The sequence below is a fragment of the Pochonia chlamydosporia genome (assembly GCF_001653235.2).
Source record: "Pochonia chlamydosporia 170 chromosome Unknown PCv3seq00013, whole genome shotgun sequence".
Lineage (NCBI taxonomy): Eukaryota > Fungi > Ascomycota > Sordariomycetes > Hypocreales > Clavicipitaceae > Pochonia > Pochonia chlamydosporia.
This window is the reverse complement of record NW_019154048.1, coordinates 85,027-109,375: the sequence shown is the minus strand read 5'-3', so window position 1 is coordinate 109,375 and position 24,349 is coordinate 85,027. Positions and strand designations below refer to the sequence as shown.

General features: G+C 47.8%; 9 protein-coding genes across 9 annotated transcripts; 4 read left to right on the top strand and 5 right to left on the bottom strand.

Moving 5' to 3' along the window:
• Window positions 1–288: 288 nt before the first annotated feature.
• On the top strand, window positions 289–867 carry VFPPC_11063 (hypothetical protein; the record flags this gene model as incomplete). The annotated part of the gene is made up of 1 exon (XM_018289334.1): window positions 289–867. One exon carries the CDS (start codon window positions 289–291, stop codon window positions 865–867), a length of 579 nt encoding a protein of 192 aa, XP_018136977.1.
• A 1,750-nt stretch (window positions 868–2,617) lies between these two features.
• VFPPC_11064 (fungal specific transcription factor domain-containing protein) lies at window positions 2,618–4,921 on the bottom strand (the record flags this gene model as incomplete). The annotated part of the gene is made up of 5 exons (XM_018289335.1): window positions 2,618–2,859; window positions 2,963–3,462; window positions 3,518–4,189; window positions 4,262–4,741; window positions 4,866–4,921. 5 exons carry the CDS (start codon window positions 4,919–4,921, stop codon window positions 2,618–2,620), a joined length of 1,950 nt encoding a protein of 649 aa, XP_018136978.1.
• Window positions 4,922–5,629: 708 nt separating this feature from the next.
• Window positions 5,630–7,083, top strand: VFPPC_16934 (MFS monocarboxylate transporter; the record flags this gene model as incomplete). The annotated part of the gene is made up of 3 exons (XM_018294686.1): window positions 5,630–5,644; window positions 5,702–6,870; window positions 6,936–7,083. 3 exons carry the CDS (start codon window positions 5,630–5,632, stop codon window positions 7,081–7,083), a joined length of 1,332 nt encoding a protein of 443 aa, XP_018136979.1.
• A 2,305-nt stretch (window positions 7,084–9,388) lies between these two features.
• Window positions 9,389–10,852, bottom strand: VFPPC_11066 (glycoside hydrolase family 27; the record flags this gene model as incomplete). The annotated part of the gene is made up of 2 exons (XM_018289336.1): window positions 9,389–10,244; window positions 10,305–10,852. 2 exons carry the CDS (start codon window positions 10,850–10,852, stop codon window positions 9,389–9,391), a joined length of 1,404 nt encoding a protein of 467 aa, XP_018136980.1.
• A 1,140-nt stretch (window positions 10,853–11,992) lies between these two features.
• Window positions 11,993–13,719, bottom strand: VFPPC_11067 (maltose permease MAL61; the record flags this gene model as incomplete). Its single annotated transcript, XM_018289337.1, has 2 exons — window positions 11,993–13,404; window positions 13,464–13,719. 2 exons carry the CDS (start codon window positions 13,717–13,719, stop codon window positions 11,993–11,995), a joined length of 1,668 nt encoding a protein of 555 aa, XP_018136981.1.
• Window positions 13,720–14,491: 772 nt separating this feature from the next.
• VFPPC_11069 (alpha-galactosidase C precursor) lies at window positions 14,492–16,853 on the top strand (the record flags this gene model as incomplete). Its single annotated transcript, XM_018289338.1, has 3 exons — window positions 14,492–14,543; window positions 14,600–15,203; window positions 15,293–16,853. 3 exons carry the CDS (start codon window positions 14,492–14,494, stop codon window positions 16,851–16,853), a joined length of 2,217 nt encoding a protein of 738 aa, XP_018136982.1.
• A 177-nt stretch (window positions 16,854–17,030) lies between these two features.
• On the bottom strand, window positions 17,031–17,590 carry VFPPC_18327 (hypothetical protein; the record flags this gene model as incomplete). Its single annotated transcript, XM_022429953.1, has 3 exons — window positions 17,031–17,287; window positions 17,333–17,516; window positions 17,570–17,590. 3 exons carry the CDS (start codon window positions 17,588–17,590, stop codon window positions 17,031–17,033), a joined length of 462 nt encoding a protein of 153 aa, XP_022285034.1.
• Window positions 17,591–17,717: 127 nt separating this feature from the next.
• On the top strand, window positions 17,718–19,598 carry VFPPC_11070 (fungal specific transcription factor domain-containing protein; the record flags this gene model as incomplete). Its single annotated transcript, XM_018289339.1, has 3 exons — window positions 17,718–18,586; window positions 18,658–19,117; window positions 19,170–19,598. 3 exons carry the CDS (start codon window positions 17,718–17,720, stop codon window positions 19,596–19,598), a joined length of 1,758 nt encoding a protein of 585 aa, XP_018136983.1.
• An 822-nt stretch (window positions 19,599–20,420) lies between these two features.
• On the bottom strand, window positions 20,421–24,185 carry VFPPC_18326 (retrovirus polyprotein; the record flags this gene model as incomplete). Its single annotated transcript, XM_022429952.1, has 1 exon — window positions 20,421–24,185. The coding sequence occupies one exon, from the start codon at window positions 24,183–24,185 to the stop codon at window positions 20,421–20,423; it is 3,765 nt and encodes a 1,254-aa protein (XP_022285033.1).
• Window positions 24,186–24,349: the final 164 nt, after the last annotated feature.

The window sequence follows — 24,349 nt, the reverse complement described above, 5'->3', positions numbered from 1 at the left end:
GGAGAAATACTCAGACTGTGTTTGTGTACAGGATGTGTCTCAAGACCCACGGGGACTGCAGAGAGTGCGAATCACACCATCGCCTCATGTCCTGTGCTTTAAATAAATAAACAATGGGGTAGCATTTTTCCTCACACACCAGTGATGTGAAGGATGCGTCTTTTCTGGTCACACCAAACTCGGCTACTCAACTACCCATTTGATGTCAGGCAAGCCAGCAAGGCATCATTGATCAACATCCACCGCCTCCCCCCTTTTTTGCTCCCTGTAGCCGACGAGACAAATTGAATGGTCGGCTGTGGTCCATCCAAAATGGGGTCAATCTGTCTGTCTGGTGGTGTGTGGTTACAAACCCCTGTGCCAACACTGGGGCAAATGGATCAGACAAAAAGCCAAGCTTTTGCAATACCCTGGCCTGGCAACCTGGACACTGTGACACTACCAGGGGGCCCAAAAGGATTCAAGCTTTTCATGGTGGACACATGCAGTTTTGTGCGTGGAAGTGGATCTCCGTTTTCAAATGTTATGTTTCCTCCTCAAACATTCTGCGAATATTCTCTACACAGCTCCTGCTGTTATTGTTTCGTCCAAATAAGCGGGCGTGGAGGGGGAATCTCATGGCTCAGAAACCGATGGCGCTTGCAGGTCTTCAGCCCATGTGGAATACAGAAAGTGCGGATTGTGACTTATCCTTTATTATTAGACTCGAAGCTCATCGTAGTGCCTTCTCGACGACGCCACTTGATTTCTACATTGCCTTGTTTCACATGTTGTCAAAGCCGGCGGTGCCAATGCCAAGGTATTGCACACTGGTTTCATTTTGTCGCCTTATCAACTGTAGCAGGCCTCACGTCTTTTAATCTATGAGAATTTGAGCTCTACGATTAAGAGGGGTAATCGTCTGTCGCGACAATTGTATCTTAATATTATTGAACGATTTTAACCTTGATTTCATGGAAAGAGGATGTTAAAGTAGAAATCGTTGTTCTAAGGTTTGGAGTTTGGGCGTGTGGCGGAATCTTCGCGGCTATGCAACCCTGCCCAAGGGCAAAAGCGGTCTTTCTCACTCATCACGCATTTAGATCAGTTGGTTCCATTGACGGTACCTGTTCCGTGTTCTTGCCATCTTCACCTTTGGGTTGTCCTAATTGAGTGCTCTGGCCTTCTCTGTGTGTTACAGGCGCGACTCGATATCACGCAAAATCAGACCTACCCTACATTACGAAATATTCGCAAGCCACAACACGGATATCTCCTTTCTGCCTGTCTAAACGTGATGGAGTCAACACTTGATGGACATCGCTGCAGGCGTGCCTTTTCAGCCCCAGTACTTCCTATAGCCACATCTAGTTGTCTTGTACAATAGCAAGACCGCAAGAGATGCATATCCGACTCTTCAACAACTGTAGGTTTGAAACAGAGCTCAGAAAACAACATACCAGGTCTCTGTTACAGGCAGGAGTTTTGTTCTGCCGTTGACGGATGACCCATCTTCTAATTACGCATTCAAAGAGCCACCTGCTCACAAGACGTGATATTTCCAAGAAGTCGGTACCACTATGTAAAGAGTTGAGACGATATTTCCATTTATTAAACATAGAAAGGATTGGGCAACTTTAAGCTGTAAACCACGCAGGACCTTCCCTTGCTCAAGCATCTTGACTGAGGTATGAGATCTGATGTCTACATGAATTTTGCATTTATGTGTCTCCTTGCCAAGTACGGTAGCGAATACTGGTATATCACCGACCATGGAAAACTTCAATTGCGATCCTACACTTCTGTCATGTGGTGTCCCCGAACGGCTAACGCCTGCAACAGGATCCGAAGCACATATCTGAATCTAGAATAAGGTTAGTAAAAGTTTTTATTTGTAGATTCACACAGAAGAATACTTACTATTTACTGGAGTTGCCTCATAAACCGGCCCAACCAACATATATCCCGAACTGGTGACTTGAGTGCCTTGTTGATGAAGCCTAGTTGGAAGCGTTAGAGGATTTAGAGAATACGGTGAAACATTGTGATTTCGATACCTTTGTAAGTGGGGAGTATTTGACCTGATAGCGTCGGTTGGAGCCAGACGTTTCCAACATCGCCTCAAGAGGCCGTCGCCCCCTTTCTTCTGAATCTGCACGCTAGCCTGATCATGCTGAACATCAGTAAAATACTGCGTGGCTTGGCTATACGATGGAAGTACGGTTGCCTCGGTGGGTTTGCGATGCAACTGGTACGGAGGTGGAGGGGATTCCTCACATGTCTGGCAAGAGTGTCTTGCCAGTGATGGGTTGAAGTCTAAGTACCTATCCATTGTAGGTTTGACAGGACAGAAGCTGCTGCAGTGGGTGATATACGTCTGCTGGTGTTAGCCAATATATTACTAATCAATTTCAACTTGTAGAGACGGAGAAAGTATGCTATCGGTTATGTATATACTGGCGGCAATAGCGTATCTTTATATTGGATCATGATGCCGGGTGCAACGGGTTGATGTCAGCAGGCGCCTGACTCAACTCACTCGGCGAAATGGTCTCGGCAAATGTGTAGTCCACCAAGACTTCCGCCGAACCTCCACCAGACGTCATAAGGTATCAAGTAAAGCAGGATTTTCATCATATTACTGCAAAACATCTAGCACGTGCTGAGGAAGGCAAAATGTCTCCGTGAGCCCGGCCCAGTAAAAAGCATTGAGGCGGGTCATTGCCAATGTTAGTAAAGGCGATGCAGTACCTTGGTCTCGAACCACTCGACGCCAGTGTTCCAGCATTTGCTTGGCTTTTAATGCATTTTCTGAGCTGGGAGCCTGTACCAATAGCGCCATGAGAAAGTTGGATACAACAGCGAAACCTATACGACTCCCTGTGTTACTGTTAGCATATTTTCTATAAGTTTGTGTTGACTTATTGGCACCAAGTGTCAGCCATACACAGGCAAACGACAGTACGAATAGGGAGCAACCTACACGAATACCAAAACTCGCCAAAATCACTCGAAGTCAGTTGCCATGTAAAGTTTACCAAGTTACCAGCACAGCTCTGCGCTGCCTGATGAAGCTCTTTGACCGTGGCACTGGCGTCTGTGACGTCTTCCTCAAGATGGAGCTCTATCTCTGGCAACTCTGAGAAGTCCCAGCTGAGGTCTTCGAACAAAAATGCCGGGTCTTGCAGCGACTGTGTCTCTTGAAGTGGTTGGTCCACATCAATAATTTGCGGAGGAGGCAAAGATCGAACCGTAGGTCTCAGAAGCGCTCGCCACACGTATACTACCAGCGTCAGATAGGCAAAATATATCGTTATAGGGTACTGTGTGGAATGAGGGTGGTGAGCATTGGAGCGACTGGCTTTGAATGGTTCTGTAACTGGTATTGAAGCTCGCCAAGCATTGAGCTGGTCGAATAATGGCTTTGCAGCTTGAATTGAAGACTGTAAGTCTTCAGAAAGTCTCTGACAAGCGTGAAGAGAGCTGTACAAGTGTTAGCAACGCACACGTTGGGGCTTCATTTCATATCCAAACCTACTAGAGCGAGTCTTGAATCGAACCTGCAACAAGGGCTAGGCGTGCCATGTCTCGAAATGCTATAAACGGGCCGGTACCGAGCGTCTCGGCATACTGTGTATGATGGAGATCAAAATCCGCATCATCAAGCTCACCAGTGTCCCATTCATTCCGCCGAATATATGGGGGCCGTCCCAAGAGCAAAGACATCCATCGATCTTCTATAAGAACGGCCCACCAAAGTCTTCGACGAAGCCTTTTTTCCCAGGCGGGGATACCAAACATACGGCATTCAAGGTGTAGCCCTAAACTATGCGTGAGGCCGATAATAGATCCCACAAATGACCATACGAATGGAGTGTCAGAGGAGGCAGAACGACATCGATCTAGGTTGGTTTTGTGAAGGTAGAGTAGAGCAGACTGCAATGTGGACAGCTGTGGCCGGTGAAAGCCCTCCTGAATAGCCTTAAAGACGATGCGCCATATTTTATCCAACGGAGGACACTGATAGCCATGCATGACGGCAAGCTGATCGTCATTCATGGCGAATGGCAGAGCTGAGCCGTAGATGGCTGCCAGTAACGGGGTCGAGGCGGCCTCTAGTATCGTACGGTCAGGGACCGAATCAACTGACGAAAGCCCGAATTGAGATCGTGAGATGATGGGCAAAACTGGGAAAACATGCCTGTGAAATCTTGGGACACATTAGCAGGACTGCTCATGATCACGACACTGCCGCTCGAAGTGGACGGAAGAATGAACTTACAATCGAACCAATCTTGCGCCATATACCGACGGAACCAAGACATCCAGCTCGGCTCGCAGCTCTCTTTCATCATTGACCCGGGTTTCAGCTGCTGCACCCTCGCATAGCTCATCATCACTCAACAAGAAGTGTACAGGTATTTTGTCTCTGGTTGGGACTCCGCCAGCATGGCGGTAATGAACCTTGTGGAATGACCGGAGGCCGAGTTCGTCAAAGCGGCAATGCCGCAATAGCCATGGATCAGATTCAGAAGAGCCACCAAGTAACTGTGCGGTATGGTTTTGAATCTGATCTAAGCTTTGTGACAATTGAGTCGACGGGCGATGTGGATGCAATCCCGCTAGCACAGGAGTGCCCAAGGCTTCATGTTGCGTGAAGGCTGCGCCGGAACCGCTGTTTCCAAGTGGCTCCTCCGATCCCGCAACTGCTGTATCGTCAATTGATGACGAGATAGTAGATGAATGACTGTGGTCATGGGCTCTGGCACGAAGAGTTAGCCCATGGCGCCGAGCATTGAGTGAGATGTGCTCATCATCCATCGACCCGGCTCTTTCAACTTCTCTCGGCAGAGCAACCCTTCGCCGTGGCTTGCCAACAAACGTACACTCGATATTGTTCCGCTGACAGCGTTGACAAGGGGGTTCGCCATCTGTTTGGCATTTCAGTTTTCTCTCACGGCATCGGTCACATGGTCGCTGCCTTTTTTGAGATCGATAAGGCCGTGTAATGCCGCTGGCGTCATATCCCGGAGTTGTTGACATGGCGTTTGGGTTCGGGCGGTGTCAAGACTCAACACAATTCGGCGAATGGCTCACAGTTTTGCTAATCAAGTTACTTAAAAACCTGATTGTTCAGTCTTTCCTATTGCGACAGAGAAAACTTCTGGTAACCTCTTGATATTTGTGACGGAAGAAAGGAAAACTTCTTCGTGAAACCTGTTTCTCAAGGAATGTGCGGGGACACCCACGTCCATTTGGCCGATCGAGTTCGGCGAAATATGACTAACTTGGCTGGGAGGGCTCAAACAGTGGCCACTCTGACGCTGGGACTAGGACAGTCTTGACCATGACTCATGGTTCGGCGAAAGCCCCCTTCCTAATTCAGCATTGAACCAGGAATGTAGTTGGCTCGGCGTAAAGAAAACCCAAAAGCTCAATGCATCCCATTGATTTAATAGCGACGCACGCTTGACCGACGCTCAACCATATCTCTGGTCTACACAATAGTCTCCTGGTTAATGTCTTGCATCATCTCCGGCCAAGGCATTTAGCGGCTTTCAAGATTCATGTGAATCACTCCATTCCCATTTCTCCCTTGATGCCTCTTGACAAGCAAAATATGATCCGAGAAGTCTTATGCAACCTGAGGATGGGTCGTGATAATGTATGTAATATCCAATGAACCTTTTACCACCCAACATTAGCTGACAATCAAGGACAGCCATCAGCCGTCACGGAAGGAGCGCGAAGTTTTCGAAATTCTGGCCAAGTGGAAAATGGACTGTATGACTCCAACCCTGATTCTGATCCATATTCTGACACACCCGAGATAAAATATCCAGAGGGAGGTTATGCGGCGAACCTGGTACTCTTCGGAAGCTTCTGTGCTATTATGGGCGGCCTCGGTCTCATGAATAGTATTGGCATCTACCAGTCGTACATCTCAAGCCACCAGCTGCGAGGTGTCGATGAAGGTCAAAAAGCATGGATTTTTGGAATTTACAACTTCATGGTGTTCTTTTGTGGCATTCAGATTGGCCCTGTGTTCGATGTGTATGGACCAACCTGGCTCATGATGGGTAGCCTCATGCTATTCATAACGACGTATGTGGCATTAGGCTTCTGCCAACTCTTCTGGCAATTCGTTATTGTCCTGGGCGTAGTTGCAGGGGTTGCAACATCCATTGTGTTTGTTGTCCCCGTTGCTACGCTGGGACAATATTTTTTTGTGAGGCGAGGGTCTGCGACTGGACTAGCCATGTCAGGGGGAAGCCTCGGCGGTGTCATGATGCCCCTTGTATTCGATCACTTGAGCGAAGAGATTGGGTTTGCCTGGACCACGCGAGTCATAGGTCTTGTAACTATTGTGTTACTCTTGATCGGTTGCATGACTGTACGAAGACGAAAATCTTTCACGGAGAATCGAGCTAACCGGGTCAAAAGTATCCTGCCAGACATGAAAGTACTCGCAAACCCACCCGTTTCTTTGATGACTGCAGGAGTGTTTCTGATTGAGTGGGGATTCTTCGTTGGATTGGAGTACGTGGCATCATATTCTATTGAGAACGGAATGAGCAAGAAGCTTTCATATCTCATGGTAGTCTTTTTAAATGCCGGTTCCTTTCCAGGCAGATGGCTACCAGGAGTAGTCGCCGACAAATTTGGGAGATTAAACACCATGATAATCACCAATGTTCTGTGTATCGTCGCCATGTTTGCGATATGGTTACCAGCAAAGGGCAACGTTGCAGCGGTCATTGTGTTTTCAGTCGTCTTTGGGTTTGCCAGCGGAAGCAATATCAGCTTGGTACCAGTTTGCGTTGGAGAATACTGCAGCACGGAACATTACGGCCGCTACTATACGACCGTATACACAATTGTCAGTTTCGGGTAAGCCTCTTATCCCCCCAAACCTTGGGCATACATGCCGCGAGCTAACTCATCTCTTTCAACAGGGCATTGACCGGTGTTCCTATTGCCGGTCAGATTATCCAGTCGAGTGGTGGTTCCTACACTGGTTTGATCGCCTTTGCTGGCGGCTCTTATGTGGCTGGTGTGACTTGTTTCTGTGCCGTATGGCTTATGAACAGATATAGAAAGTAGACAGAAAGTAGATATATGTTCCAGGCCAGTCGCGAACGCACCTAATTCGCAAATCGCCCAGTCCATTCGCGAATAGCCCGGGCCAGTGACGAATATCCACATCCGTGACTGGCCTGGTCTAGTCGCAAATACAAACTAGCGGTATGTGCCTAGATTATCTTTCTGACTAACTAACCAGACATTATTATTACTAACTTGCTATAACTAACTATCCCATCTAAAAGTCAAATAGAACTATTAACTACTCTTATTAATCTATTTCTAAATAATATTTGCAGCGCGTTTAAAGCCTACATTAAGAGCCTAACGTACATAAATAGAGAGCGCATTAAATACACTAAATGGCGGCAGTTGCACATCTTACTTAATAATCCCGACCAAAAACCGCGGAACCTAGCTAAGTCTTAACTTAAATATAGGGCTTTCTCTAAATTTAAGCTTATTAATAATTAGCTATATTGCAAGCTAGATTCTAAGCACCTAGAGCCACAATATATTATACCTAAGAATAAAGCTTTTAATACAATTACTAACTAATATTTATAACTACTTTATGCTGGAAAGAATAAGACTTGCAAAGTAGTGCAGCAAAAGTTTTATGGCATAATGCGTGCAAATGTTAAATTTGTTATCTAACGTTGCAAAAACTGCACACTTAATTAACCAGCTGCAATAAAGGCTCTATTAGTTCCTATTATTACTAACTAGGCCTAGGAGTGTGTGCAAGCAGATCTAATTAATATGCGGCATAAACTATTAGGTTAATACAAGTAGATCTTGCATATTAAGGATTACTTCTCTAAATATACACAGCTATATCCATTAAAAAGCAAGCACGTAGAGCTAATTACAGAGGCATTTACTTGCTTTATTGCCGCCTTCCTACCACCTAAGATTGTTTAAACTGACAATAGAAAAGAGTTTAAGGGAGCCCTATTAATCTTGCTGCGCAAGTATGGGATCTAAATTATTAATAGAGCGCTAAGGTTGCCCTAGACTTAAGGCTTAGTTAAGCAAGCTAATAGAGTAGTAGAAGCAAAGCTTAGAGCTTGGAAAATAGACAACAGATCTACTAAGTGGACTAATAGAATTATAGACGTTATATTGGCAATAAACACTTAGAAATACTTAACTATTAGTTGTGCACCTATAGAGCTGCTCTTTAGGGACTATGCTCCCTATGCTAACTGGCTAAATTAGCAAAAGCGATTAGATCCTACTGTTAGCATCCCCTAAGAGGATTCTGCGCAAGCTCTAATCTATACTCTTAGCCCTAGCTCTCCTGCTTCTAATCCCACAATTAATATTAGGGTTAGCCTAGGCAGTTCCCAAATTACCATGCTTATTAGCCTAGAAGCTTGGGTAGGGTTAGAAATTAACGTGCGAATCTCTCCACCAATATATAGCTCTCTAACTCCCAAGTTAGAGCAGGAGCAGCAAGCGTCTAAGCTTCTAGATTAAGTAATTACAAAAGCCTAGAAGGCAACACAGAGAGCAAAGCTTTGGATGATACAGAAGTACTCTAAGCACCACACCATTTAACACTTTAATATTGGAGACATTATCTCTATTAAGGTTCTGAGAGAAGATTGCACCTCTACTAATAATTGGCAACTATTTGGGCGTATTCTAGAAGAACCCTACGCCTATAGATATAAGATTTTAACTGACTTGGGAGTTATTAAGCGATTAATACCTATAAAGGGATTAAGCGCCGTGAATAAGTCCCTCTGGCCAGATATCACTATTGCGATGACTACTAAGGAAGTTACGCTTATAGAAGCAGCTAGGGACGCTTCCACTAGTGCACAAGTTAGAGTGTCATGTTAGTGTAAAGGAGAATGCAATACCAAGAGGTACAGGTATCACAAGGAAAATAAAGAGTGTACAGTTTATTGCCATAGGGACAATTATAACTGTGGAAATTAATTAGGGCAGTTAATTGGGGCTAAATTGGCGTTAGTTGAGCGACTAAAAAGGAAGCAGGCAAGGGCAGATATAGTAGGAAACTGTAATTAGATCATATTGTGTACTCTATATTTGCGACTAGACTGGGCCAGTCACGGATGTGGATATTTGTTACTGGCCCGGGCCATTTGCGAATGGACTGGGCGATTTGCGAATTGGGTGCGTTCGCGACTGGCCCGGAACATATACATTTATGATAGATCTGAGCCTTGAGTGAAATTTGTTATAGAAAACCCTATGAAGTGGCTGGAGGTAATTCCTGAATCACAAACTTGGTTTATTACAGTTTCAAATGGGAGCAAGCTTGATTCGACTTTCATGTCAAAGATTAGACACCTTAAGGACGGGTCAGGTGCAGCAAAAAGCTCTGCCCTTCTCCAATACCAACATCAAGACCAGCGGAGACGTTCCCCCAGTAATTATCATTCCAAACGTCGTATACTTTGTATGGTGGTTTAATTCCAAGATCGGCGTATGAGATTGTCATGTGCTGTGAGCCTGGAGTTGTGGTTCCAAACCCTCCCTGACCTTGATCCGGCCCGTAGTTGACCAACAGGACAACGGCTTCACCAGACGGACTGGGACCAGAGATCCATGCCTGCATCTGTTTAGGGCCTTGGTTACCACTGCCCGGATTTCTGGGTTGCATTGGATACTGAGCGGTAAAAGACGTAATACCCTGGGCCGCGGGATGCGTTAAAAGATACAGACCAAAACTACTAAGCTTGGTGAGGTCATCGCCGAGGATGAGATTTGCGCCCGCTCCAATCCAATGCGACATCATGGTTTGCTGCTGCGCATAGGTAATGCCATCCACAGAAGGATCATTTGCGACATAGAGATTGTCCAAGTCTGGATGAGTGTTTATAATGGTAAAATATTGCAAGGATGCAACAATAAATTGTCGATAATTTTCAACAGCACGCTGGACTGTGCCCCAGTTCACAAGGGTGCTAGAACCAGAGTTATTGATGTCCTGATCGGTTCGCATGGAGTCTGCATGTTGATTCCAAATTGAAAAATACTTTTTCGAACGGTCAAGCTTCCAAGAAATGTCGAGTCGAATTTGGCGGCCGCATTGGGCGATTGCTTTGTGCCAGGCGATGACCTCTCCGCTTTCGTCAGCGGGAAGATTGACGCCATTGCTGGGAGACCCAGGTGTGATGTAGTCTAATTTAATAAAGTCTACACCCCTGTGAAGAAGCGTTAGGAAAGAAAAAGCATTTGGAAAGTAAGACCAGGGGTAAACTCACCAAGACGCAAACTGGTTGGCAACAGAGTTGAACCACTTCTGTGTCTCTGGTCGAGTGTAGTCCCAATTGCAGCGGACAAGCCCATTGTCACCACTACAAACGGAACCGATTGTGGTAGTGGTACCGTAAATGTGTTTTGCCTTGTCAGCTATGAAACCTCCTGGAACAACATAGACACCCAGCTGAAGCCCTCGGCTGTGAAGGTGGGTAGCAAAACCAGAAAGATCAGGAAACTTGGACTTGTCGGGGATTATACGGCCATACTGGTCTCCATTGGACCCCTCAGACCACCCAGAGTCTAAGCTGCAATATGTATAGCCTCCCGTATGAAGCTTGGAAGCCAAAACGTCACACTGGGCTTGCACATGGGATTGATCGAATGACCATCCTGGTGCAGTGTTGCCATTTGCCTGGAGCCCAAATGAGTTCCAGCCACGTGCCGGAGAGCTGAAGCCGTTTGGAGTAGTACCGTACTTTATGATCTTGAGTGCTGGTGAAGCTATAACCGGGGCGATAGCAATCACAAGAAGTGCAAGCGGGGTCACCATGGTTATACAACAGTTTAGTTGCCTGTACGAGATATATGTGCCTCAAGGGTTGCCATAAATGCGTACAAATGATTGAACACGAGGGAGCTTCTTGAGTTTTATGCGGTTAATTTGGCGGGCTTTTATAGTCTTCATATGGCGAGGAACACTTGACTAACTGTGCTCTGAGCCAGGCTTAGAGTTGACTACTATCAACCGTCCCAAGCCAGACGTCATGGTCACTCACAGTTCGTATCCATGTGCTGGGTTTTGGGCTAAGGGCGGGGAGGCATCTGCACTAACGCTGCTCACAGTTCTGCCCCGAGTTTTAACCAATCTGGGAGGGGGCAGTTTATGCGCCATCATTGCTTCGGCGGATTAGTCGGCATTCATGTTGTTCTAAGAAATCGAATTTCGGGCAACAGCCTTGACATGGGAAACCTAGCAAGTACCGGCTTTTGCAGGAACCCTCGTTCATGTTGGTCTGACAAGTTTGACAGCAGCTGGGGTAAATATTCAACTGCAGTAGGGTATTCGTAACGCCGAGTCGCCCCTGCTTCCCCATGGGGAAAAAACAGCGGACCACAAGATGGGTTAACGGCCGTTATTGGGGCGGATTGTAGTGATTGACGGGTATTTATTCGGCAGTACTGACCCTAGGAGCCCCCGACTCCCAGAGACTTTGACAAACCTGGCTTCTGACGTTTAATACCATCCAATAAAAGGGCCAAGTGTGATGTAGAGATCAATTAACAAATGTTTGGGTAAATCATATTGATAGTTCATAGACAGTAATAAGCTTGTGGTTGTGACAACATATGGAGGCAACGGTAACTAGCCAAGGAAGGGCGATGAAGCATTCCTTAAGTTTTTGTTGGCTCAACTGGATCAGTGACGGAAAGAGGTCAGCTTCTGGGGAAATGCAACCCAAAGCTAAGTGGTTGAGTTTGGTTTAACCTTCTTGCATGAATCACTGTACGTATGCTTCTGAACATTTACTGAATCGTTTACAGCACTCAAGACTAGATTTTAGCCAACTTAGAAAAATTCATCTCTGTTTTGGACAGCTTGTGGCGTGGGTAATGGCGCAGTATAACTCGCTAAACTTATCGGGGACACCAAGCCAATGCTATCCTCAATTTTAAACTAGAGACTCAGTCCTTAAACTCGTTCATTACCACTCTTTCCTGTGATTTTAGAAATGTCGTGCTCGTCAAACGGGTCGACCAGAGTTGTCGCAAACTTCCGAGCTGGAATTCGCTTTGCAAATAAGACATCTAACTCATGGTATGACCTATTCCATGTCTCTGGAAGACGAAAATAGCTCCAAACGAACATGAAGAAACACGTACCACCCCAGACAAAGCCGGTGTAGCCCTTGAGATTCCAGGCCTGTGGGTTCATAAAATACTGTTGAAGAGTACCTCCAATCGTGCCGGCGATGTTGGACGCGTCTCGAGCAAGGCAAATGGTCTTTTGACGTAGTCGAGTAGAGCCCATCTCAGCTGGGAGTGCCCATCCAAGCTGCCCTGCCGACAGTTGGAAGATGAAGGTCCATACCATTGTGAGACAGGCTTGAGTCATTGCGACGCTTCGTTGGTGAGTCCACACGTTCAGAATGCCAATAAGTATGAGCACCAAGCACATCGCGCCCATGCCCCAGACATAAATTGTTCGTCTTCCAAATCTCGGCATTAGAACAAACCAGTTAACAAAGCATCCCACCAGAGCAAGCCCGGTGCCACCAAGGGCAAGGGAGTAAGTAGTGCTTGTGCCCAACCCTATTTGGGAGAAAAAATAACTGCTGTTGTAGGCAAAACAGATTCCACAGAGAATTTGGCCTGCAAACACGAGGCAAGCAATCTCAGTGCGACGGAGCTCAAAACCCTTGAAACAGTCGAAGTAGCTAGTACCGACTTGTAACTGTTGCTCAAGGTTATTGGTGTAAATGATGGTTGATAACGTCTTTCGAGGGTCAATATGGGTTGCCTTTGGAGACTGGAGCCGACGTAAGGATTCCTCGGCTTCTTTCAACTTGCCCATTCGTACCAAGTACCATGGCGACTCAGGAGACATGTAGATGAGCGGAATGAGGAAGACAGGCCAAATCCACTGCAAAGCAAATGGGATTTTGTACCCCCATTCGTCTTCTCGTGAAGAGAGACCCTTTAGGACCCCGGCGGAAATCAACTGTCCAATAATGAAGCACATATTTGTATATGAAGTCATGTAGGTGCGGAGAGCAATCGGCAGCACCTCGGAGGCGTATGCCGGAGCTGTTGTCGCGAGAATGCCCCAAGGAAAGCCGCACAGAATCTCGCCAACTACTAGGGTAGTCAGATTTGGAGCGAAAAAGACGACAAAAATAAATGCCGTTAGTGCGATAAGGGCACCAAGTTGCACTTTGCGAGATCCGTATTTAGAAACAAGATATCCGCTAATGAGACAGCCAAGGATGGAACCAACGTTGCTGCCTTGCGACAGCCCAGCCTGCCACGCGGGCGTCAACTGGTATCCTGTTGGAGTTTCATCCGTGACTCCCACAAAGCGTCCATATCGGATCAAGAATGAGGCTACAGTTAAGATGTCAACATGACAACATCGCAAGGGACCTAGACAAGGGGGAACATACGGTAGGCGAAAAAATTGGACAAGAGGTTTGTATCGTAACCTTCCATGATAACGCAGGTAGCAGATACTAATGCCCACATTATGGCATGAGGATATGCCTCGATGGCGCCGCGAACAGTAAGCTCATGTTCGTCAGCGGTCCCTTCCAGAGCAGCTTGGTTAAGCACCTCATCACTAATGGTAGCATCCTTTGCAGCCTGTGTTATGGATTGGTCAACCCCAAGTTGCTCAACAGTGGTTAGGGTTGGCTTCTCCATGCTGTTGCTGACTCGGTTTTGAGAAGTAGCAGTTGGTATGGTAAATGGCGGGGGCCTGTGATGGCTTCTGGTAATGATCTGGTGCTCGCAGATGCCTCAAGTTGAGTCGACACGAGTAATTTATACTCAACCATTCGAGGGATCCAAGTTGGGGTGATTGTTGTGTGGCTGAAGCTGACGAGGAAAACAATGGTTACGGGGATATACTCGGTTCTTGGGACTTGATGGTCAAACGTCCCAGAACTGCCAGCGAAGGCTAATTGACAACAATTTCCTGCGAATGGCTTTTGCTCTGGATGCACACACTGACCCCGGCAAAAGAGAGTTGGCAAAAAACCACGCTGTTCGTTGCTGTATTCGGCTTTAGTAGATTTCCCCACGAATGGTTCAAATTGGACCATGCCATAGTTGTTCTAGGGCAGGGAGGCTAAAGCAGGACCGGATTTCTCCAAGTTTTCCAATAGTTCCTAACATCTCTCCAACTTGGCGCGGGGCAATTCGACATTCAAGCGGTCCAGTCCTGATTATTGTGGCGTCTGGCTTGGCTTGTCTCTTTGGGGAAATAATCGGGATTGTGTCCGTCCTGTCTTGGTCGTCCGCAAACTTCAAGAAGACGGGGACATTCAACCCACCGAGCGGGACTGCGACGATGGAATGGGTATATAGGCGGTTCCAAGCAAAGGTTACACAGTCGGCCCCGAGTCGTTTTGTTTTAATCGTGTTCTCTTCTCTCGAGCCTCAGACTTGGCTCAAACATTAAGAGAATCACATTATGACGCAAAAGATTCCAAATGGCGTTTCTTCTCCAAATACGGATTTTCGAGGTTGGTTCAAATGATCATTTGCAAGTTAAAAGGTTGCTAACTTGTGTATTATCCAGCCATTGTCGCTGACGGGCGGTCTTTTGCCCTCAACGGTAAAGGCGTGTCCTATCGCTTTCACGTTGACGAAGGTAGCGGTGACTTGATTTCGGACCATTTTGGTGGCCCCGTGAGCGAGAACCCCATAGCAGGAAAGGCCTCCAATGGTGGCGGCTGGTCGACTTACGAGCATCTCCGACGGGAATTTCCTGACTCTGGAAGGGGAGATTTTCGCTCACCAGCTGTGAGAATAAGGCATCCGGACGGTCATACAGTCAGTTCGTTCAAGTATGAGTCTCATACAGTTCTCAATGGGAAGCCGGACTTGAGTGGCCTACCTTCAACCTTTGGACATTCCGACGAGGTCACAACATTAGTCATACGAATGGTTGATGCTGTCAGCTCCATCCAAGTTGACCTGAGCTATTCTGTTTTCCCTAACCACAATGCCATTGTCAGGAGTACTACGGTACGAAACGTGGGCGACAGAGACGTCACGATCGAAAAGCTAGCCAGCTTTTGTGTCGATTTACCACATGACGATTATGAAATGCTACAGCTGCAGGGTGAATGGGTGAGGGAATGCACCAGAACTCGTCGTAAAGTCGATTATGGCACACAAGGGTTCGTAGACACCGTCTCTTACAATGGGGATGATACTACAGTGGTGGCAGAAGTAATGTAATATGCTAACCAGAAGTCCTCGTCTATAGATTCGGAAGCGCCACTGGATACTCATCACACTACAACAACCCGTTCGTGTCGTTAGTTAAGCCGAGCACAACTGAAAGTTATGGTCTAGCCTGGGGGTTTTCTCTGGTGTACACTGGATCCTTCACCGCCGAAGTTGAGAAAAGTCCCCAAGGCTTAACTCGGGTGCTGCTTGGAATGAACCCCAACCAACTTTCCTGGCCACTCAAACCGGGAAAAGCTCTGACATCGCCAGAATGTGTTAGTATATTCTCTGCAAATGGTATTGGTGGTATGTCACGCATGTTTCACGGCCTATTCCGTCAAAACCTCATCAAGAGCAAGTTCGTCAATGAGCCTCGCCCAGCATTGCTGAATAGCTGGGAGGGGCTGTATTTTGACTATGACGAAAAGACCATATACAAACTTGCTCAACAGTCAGCCCAGCTAGGAGTTAAGCTCTTCGTGCTTGACGACGGCTGGTTTGGAGGCAAATATCCTCGCATCAATGATCATGCCGGCCTTGGTGACTGGGAAGCAAATCCTGCACGGTTTCCAGATGGTTTGGCCTCCCTGGTGGCAAAAATCACAAGCCTTGAAGTGACAAATAAGCCAAATCGTCAGGCAAAATCACAGAATTTGAAATTTGGCTTGTGGGTAGAGCCGGAGATGGTGAACCGCAACTCATCGCTCTACAAGAAACACCCAGACTGGGTACTGTCAGCAGGAGATTACCCATCCACAGAAACGCGGCACCAGCTTGTACTAAACCTCGCTCTACCAGAGGTACAGGACTTTATTATTGAGTCCGTATCTAGGATATTGCAAACTATGCCGGTTTCTTATGTTAAGTGGGATAACAACAGAGGCATGCATGAGAGTCCAACTCCGAGCAACTGCCACGCCTACATCCTGGGCCTTTACCGCGTCTTTGACACACTTACCCGCCAGTTCCCTGATATCCTGTGGGAAGGCTGTGCCTCAGGAGGTGGGCGTTTTGACCCTGGAGTTCTCTATTTCTTTCCCCAGAGCTGGACATCCGATAATACAGATGCGTTAGACCGACTCCAGATACAGTTTGGCACATCTGTGGTGTATCCGGCGTCGTCGATGGGGGCACACATTGGGGCAGTCCCATATGAACTCACAGGTCGTACCATCCCGCTTCAGTTTCGAGCCCATGTGGCCATGATGGGTGGCTCGTTTGGGCTCGAACTTAACCCAGATGACCTACCAGACACCGACCGAGCTCAACTTCCTGACTTGATTGCTCTTGCAGAGAGAGTCAATCCGATTGTGATAAGAGGGGACATGTGGCGACTGAGCTTGCCCGGCGAATCCAACTTCCCCGCAGCGCTGTATGTATCGGACAATGGTAGCCAAGCCGTCCTGTTCCTCTTCCAGATTCATACAGTGCCGGTACATAATTATCCCACGATCAAACTTGAAGGGTTGGAGCCGGAAAGCAAGTATGCTGTTGAAGGCTTTGGGGTTTATTCTGGAGCTACACTCATGAATGGCGGGATTCAGCAGCGGTTTACCGGCGACTATGACAGCAAGATGATATTCATAGAGCGCGAGTAGTGTTTCAAAATGCCAGGCACTTTGGATCGGATCGGATCGGTTGCATGGCCAGTGTATCATTCCCTTTAGAAAAATAGACATATATTAGCTCAATATCTGGTGCACCGCGTTCACGACACGGCAACTCTCATTTGCGCCGTCCCATGTCCATCTTTGAGCGCCCTGTTGACTTTGACATTAGTTGATTAGTTGGGTAATGGAGAGCACGCGCGGCCAGACGTCAATTAGCAATTGAATTGATGCTGGCAATATAACCACCGCAGGCATCTGACCCAGGGAAAGGCTAATGGGATCTGATGGGTGATGTGCATTGTCCTCAATCGGTGGCGTACTTGTTGAGGCGGCTTTGTGTGACAATTGAACCGTGAAGAAATATTGAATCCATTTGACAAACTCATCCCGAATATTTCCCCAAAAAGTTAGCTGGTCCTGGCCTCAGGGATAAAATTGGTGCTCAATGCGGGGGATGAACCTCAAGCCCGTTGAAGTGGCGTCAAGCCTCGTCAGATGATCCCCTCGTTCAAAGAACTTTGCATGAATCGGCAGAGAGACATTCACCCATCTGGTCGTCCAGACATTTTTTGTCGGTCCGAGAGGGGGCTTCCAAAGTGTCCTGTCTGGTGGGATTCTCGAGCCTCTCGATTGAGCTTGGCTGTTTCTGTGCTAATTTTTATTTGGCTGACAAAGAAATTGAAACCACGACCTTAACCCTTTGCGATGTGGTCAATCTCATTCATTCCTCCTCCTCATTGAGCCTTTGGTAGTTGGCCGCGCCAAGGTAATGTCACTGCCGACAACTTCTATGACCCCGACCTGAGATTTATATTGCCCTACAACTGAGCTTCACCGAGAGTCTGACATATGATGGCTTCGCCAGACAACGGCAGCTTGAAGCGCCTACAACTACAAGTGTGTGATAACTGCCGTTTCCGCAAAACAAAGTGTGATCGTGGACTTCCATGTACCAGCTGTATAGCTTCCTCCATATGCTGCCAGTATCTACACACGCCGCGCCGCAAAGGCCCTCGTGGAGGCAAAGGCCGGAGACTTCTGCAGATCAGGCAGGGTCTCAGGGAGTTTGACAAGGACCTATTTGACATCAAAACTGTTTCGCAAATGCAGTCAGAGTTGACAGATGCAGAAGGCTCTCCGCCGCTCCCAGAAGCAACAATTGGCTGCCCATCATTGTCGCTGACTACCTCAAAGCAAAGCAAGCAGCAGGCCATTGCGGCTCTTACGACGAATGTGCGATATTTTGTAAACCGCCTTTTGCCTATTATGCCCGTTATCCAAGAAGCAGAAGTCCTGTCGGATGTAGAGAGGTTTGATGACATGTCACTACCCCGGCAATGCTTTCTACTATCCCTTTGCGCCGCTACTCGCATGCAACTCAAACTTGACACTTTGAAGGAAGGGCCACAATCGAACATTTCCACAAACGCATACTTGCATGTGCCTTTAACTGGGAAAGGGCTGCTTGAGGTCACGAAGAGACTGCGGCGCCAGTTTGATGTCGTGGACAATATAAGTCTGGATGCAGTTTTGACATCGTTTTTCCTTTTCGCTGCTCATGGGAATTTGGAGGAACATGACCATGCATCGTTTTGTTTGAGCGAGAGCATAACCATGGCCTTCTCGCTGGGACTTCATAATGAAGAAACGTACATCGGCCTCCCCAAAGATGAAAGGGAGCTGAGGCGGCGTATATTCTGGTTGTTATTTGTTACAGAAAGGTATATTGGCGGAGCCTGGGAGGATGGGCTTGCCTCTGGACCAAGTAGATATCACAGCTGACAGTATGTAGGACCTATGCACTTCAACGCCGCCGACCGGTTATGCTTCGCAGTACGATATCAAAACCACAAATCATCGACTCCGACTGTCCTGCTCTCATGCACGACTTCGTCAACCATATTCGACTCTTTGAGCTTCTTCCCCACACATTGTACGACTGGCTACCCTCGAGCGATCCGTTACAACAACAGGCATCAGCAGTCACGTTGAGCCAGCGAGTTGCGGATATGATATGCATGGTACACCCAGGTGACTCTGTTCTGGAGAGCCAGCGCTTTGATACTCTTATTACCCAGCAGTGGTTGCGGGTCTCTATGTGGCAGCTGGCTTATGGACGAAACCTGAGCCAAATGAGATGGCGTGGAGGAGAGTCTCCAAACTCGGCCGTACCTTTTGATGCCGGAAGAGCAGTCATGGGACAACTAGCTTTCGTTCGACAGGCGTCCAAAGATTGCCATGGTATCTCGATCGTAAGCCTCGACTTGTTCACATTCTTTCCCAGGAGTTTCTAACGATATGTAGGAGCAGAAACTATTCGACATTGGTGTTAGCCTTGGCGATGCCTCTGTGATTGCTGTGCCAACCTCATCATTCGAATTTGGACCCGTCGATCTTCTCTACTCGATTGTCAAGTGTCTTGGTCACATCCGCGGCTGCAAATCACCTCTACTGCCAGAGCTTTTGAGACATTGCGGTGGACTACTCCCTTCTGCCACACCAGCTCCGCAATTAGATTTGCTGTCCGCGTCGTACGAAGAATCGTCGGCAATGCACACGGGTCTGGCGCTGGAGCACGGAATGTCACAAACAGACGAACAAAATGCCAGAGAGCATGGGCATTCACATGACACCAACGACTCGCAATTCGAGGAGCTGTCGTCTTTTATTACTTTACCTTGCGAAGATCTAGTCTATCATGTGCCAGTACATGTTCCAGTACCCGAGAATTGAGATGGAGGCGCGAGAGTCGTAACCATTTTTGCTTCTTCCCTGTTTACTTTTTGAGTTATAGCAAAGCGCCATCTAGCTTGCTACCGAAGAACATTGAACTTTGCTCTATAGCGGGTTGGTGGCCACGAACCTGCTTGAAAATACCAGCCTGGGAGCTTCCACAGTAGGAGGGAAATTGACTGGCAACGTTTGGTGTATTGCTGAGCGATTACAAAACTTGTACTATATGGGACGAGTAGTTGATACGCCGAAATACTATTGTGTAGTGGTTTGGGCCCTGACAGCTTTCGCCAGGAGCCCGCTACAGACCGACTATTTCCTACAATAGTGTAATAATCCACGACTTCCACCCCGGCAACAAGACCGACATTTTGACCGAGGGGCCATTATCCGTTAGACATACTCGCTAGCTTGTAATGTCACGATAGCGTGGCTGCGAGAGTTCGTACCATGGCTATTTTGGGCTCCAGGTGTCATTGGTGCTCTAACGTTCTTATTTCTTGTCGTGCGGACCCAGACTCATGAGTCCATACCGGAGTTCAGTCACCCAGCGTGAAGGTAGTTGAGCCTAATACTGAACGCTAAACCGCAATGGGCGGACTTGCCGTAATTCTGACCGGACAACTTAGCGGACGTACTCATCCGGTGTAACGGTACGAGTGCACGAACAAGGTCGAGTGCGACTTGGATGAAGCGATTATTCACAAGGAGAAAAAGAGAACCCGTAAAGGAACTCTGGCTGAAGCTATTTACACAATGCTCACAAAGTGAGACATTCATTAAACGGGCAGGTCACATGATTCCCTCACATATGGTCCCTCTTTACTCCCTCGTTTCTGAATTTTTGACATCTTGCTTCGCTTGGTGTCGGGCATTTCGCACCTCTTGCCTCGTGGGTCTGGGTTTGCTTCTGTGGCGTTTCTCAAACTCTTTTATTGCGATGTGTGCGTTGACGACATTGTGCAATGGTTCCCATGTGGCTTCCCTATGACCAAAGCCTCTCCATAGTATATAGTACTGAAAACCTTTCCCTTTTTTGCGTCTCGAGTCCAGTATTTCTTCAATCGCCCAGAGCTTCTCCCCTCTTTCGTCCAGTGCTATTGGCGGCGGCGGCGGGTTGTACTGGCCGGGGAGTGGGTCGTTTGGTAATGGTCGCAGGAGGTTGGTATGGAATGAGTTGTGAATTGAGCTTAATTCGTGTGGCAATTTGAGCTGGTAGGTGTGAGAGCTGAGCACGCGCTCTATTCGAAAAGGGCCAATGAACTTGTGATCGAGTTTTGGGATGGGTCTGGCTGAATTGATGTTACGCGTGCTTAGCAGGACCAGATCTCCGACTCGATAGGCTGGCGCCGGTGATCTGTTTGCATTGGCGAATTTTTCTTGTGAGGCTTGGGCTGAACGCAGGTTCGTCCGGAGTAGATCGGTGATCTCCTCCATCTTCGCGACGAAGTTATTGCCCTCGTTGCTGCGTTCTGCCAGGTCCTTGGATACTGCTTTCGACATCGCTCGAGGAGGGCCGAAGCTCATTCGAGGGTGGTAGCCCGTGTTCGCGAAAAAGGGGGACATGCCAGTTGAGTCGTTGACGACATTACGGGCTGCGAATTCAGCCAGTGGGAGCCACTCATCCCAGTCGTCTTGGGCGAAGCTGACATATTGGCGAAGGTATTGTTCGAGGAATGAGTTAGCGTTCTCGGTTTGGCCGTCGGTTTCCGGGTGGTATGCTGTAGAAAGGCTGATGTTGGTCTGTAATCGGTGGCAGACTGCCTTCCAGAACTCCGAAATGAACAGTGGTCCTCGATCGGACACAATTGAATCTGGTAGACCGTGGAGTTTCCATACATCTCGCACGAAGAGCATGGCTAAGTCGTGTGCTTTCATGTCGGTCCTGCAGGGCGTGAAATGTCTGTCCTTTGACAGCCTATCGACTACGACCATGATCGCGTTAAATCCGCGGGAAGTTGGTTGAAACGGGCCGATGAAGTCGACAGACAGGTCTCTCCATCTTTGCAGTGGGATTGGGAGAGGCTTCAGTGTTCCCTGGTAACGCAGTTGGGAGGACTTGTTTCTCAGGCAGCCGTGGCAATTGCGTGTGAATTCTTTTGTATCAGTGCTGAGCCTCGGCCACCAGTAGGAGCGTGAGATGAGTTCGTATAGCTTGTTCTTCCCGGGGTGGCCTGACTCAACGCTGTCGTGAGCGAGTTGGGTGAGAAGGGTTCGTAGTTCGCCTTCTGGGACGTACAATCTCTCTCGGAAGTACAGTCGGCCTTCATTTATCGTGCATTCAGATAGGGAGACTTCCTTTGAGTGGGGGATGCCGTGGGGTTTGAGCATCTCGTCCCTAATTTTCATCCACCATTCATCCTCTTCATAACCTTTGTCTAGCAGCCTTGTGATTTTGTGGTTGATTGGTTCTGGTTCAACTTCGTCTAGAATGGCCGGGCATAGTGCAATTTCCTGGTCCCAGGACAAGTTTGCGAAGAGTTCTGAGAGCTCAGGGTCAATCTTCAGTTCTTCTTGTACGGAGGAGTCAATGTTGTGCGGTTTTAGCAGTGATTGTTGTTGGTATTGGATGCGGTCGTCATTTTCATCTTTTGGCAAGTCTTGTGATCTCCTTGTGAGTGAGTCGGGTTTTCTGTTATCTTTCCCTGGTACCGACTTAATAGCAAATTGAAACTCTGATAGGAATTCACTCCACCTGACTTGGCGTCTTGAAAGTTGCTTAGTTGTCATGAAGTATCGAAGATTGGCATGGTCGGTGATCACTGTGATCGGGTGGTGCGCGCCTTGGAGTTCCGGTCTCCAGCATTCGAAGCAGCGTACAATTGCCAAAAGTTCTTTGTCGTAGATCTCGTAGTTACATTCAGCGGGGTCGTATTTTTTAGACATGAAGGCCACTGGATGCAGTACCCCCCGATCGTCTTCCTGGGAGAGGATGCCTGAAGACACGAAATCGGATGCATCGCATTCGACAATGACTTCTTTTGTGGGGTCGAAGTGTTTGAGGATCGGGGCCGAGGTGAAGCTTTCTTTGAGCGTGTCGAACGCCTCTTGGCAAGATGAGGTCCAATTCCATTTGACTAACTTCCGTGTCAGGGCAACCAGTGGTCGTACGATGCGTGAGAATCCTTTGATGAATCGTCTGTAGAAATTCGAGAATCCTAAGAAGGCTTGGACGTCTTTTACATTGATGGGCGCTTCCCAGTTGACGAGACAGTCGACTTTCGCTGGGTCCATTCGTACTCCCGTGGTTGAGATGATCATGCCCAGATATTTCACTTCGGTAGTCTCGAATTCACACTTCTTGACGTCGAGTTGCAAGCCCGCGGCTTCAAGCGCCTGGAGCACTGATTTGACGTGGAGTCTGTGAGAGGCGAGGTCGTTTGAGTAGATGAGAATGTCGTCGATATAGGCTGTGCAATATCTGTCCAGGAATGGGCGTAATACTTCGTTGATCCTGGCTTGGAAGGTAGCTGGGGCGTTTGATAGTCCGAACGGCATCACCAGACTCTCGAAGAGTCCATATCTTGTGTTGAACGCTGTCATCCACTCTTGGCCCTCCTTGATGCGTATTCGGTTAAATGCTGCGACGACATCAAGTTTGGTGAAATATTTGGCTTGGCTTAGTTGCGAAAGAGTCTCCTGAATTAATGGCAGTGGATATCGGTTCTTGATGGTTATGGCATTGAGTGCCCGGTAGTCGACGCAAAAACGGAGGCCGCCTCCGGGTTTCTTCGCAAATAGCACTGGCGAGGCGGCTGGTGACGTACTGGCACGTATAAAGCCCTTGTCGAGGTTTTCTTGAAGGAATTTCCGGAGGACGACGAGTTCGTCTTCGGACATGCCGTACAGAGGTCCATGGGGTGGGGTTGTGCCAGGTTGAAGTTCGATTTCGTGGTCGCAGTGTCGGTGCGGGGGAAGTTTATCTGCCTCTGTCTGGTCGAATACTTTGAGGAATTCATGGTAGTGTTCAGGTACTTTTGTTGCGGGGTTGATGAAAGTCTTGGGTTCGAGTGCTTTGTGAATATCCTCGAGTGATGCCCCTGAAAGGTACATGTCTGCTGCTAGTTTCCGAGAAGCTTGGAGTTCCTGGGTTTGTTGGTCCCTGGGGTTGGGAGGTATTATTTTATCATGCGACTGGAGTTCTCGGTTCATCTTTTGCACGTCCGTAAGTGCGGCGTCGAATCGGTCTGCCTTCGGTTCTGCGAACGTGGAGACGTTTGTGATAACACCAAGTTCGGCTAGTCTTTTATCGATCTCATAAAGAGATAGTGAGAATACGTCGACGTCGTGCTTGTTGGCCAGCGTGTGGAATGCGGGTGCGCCGATCCTTCGAGGGATTGATGGACGTGGATGTATGGTTGCCGTTGTTGGGATTGGCAAAGTGGGAGCTCCTGAGACTGCTAGTTGGTATTGTCCCTTCTCCATGCAGTATTGGCGGCAATGATTGGAGTTGAAAGTAACTATATTCGTACTCCAATTGACGTTTGGGTTGTGGTCTGTTAGCCAGGGTTTTCCGAGAATGATATCGTACTTTCCGAGCTTCGTTACGTAAAATAGAATCTTTTCTTTGTGTCCTTTAATGTCCATGTTGAGTTTTACTACGTGAGTGATATCGCCAGCCGAAGAGGGTCTTCCATCGACTACATTCAACCGGCGACGGTTTCGTAGTTTGTAAAACGTGAATTTGTTGATGTGCGCAAAAGACTCGTCTATAAATCCCTTTCCAGTAGCGCCAGAGTCAAGCATAGAAT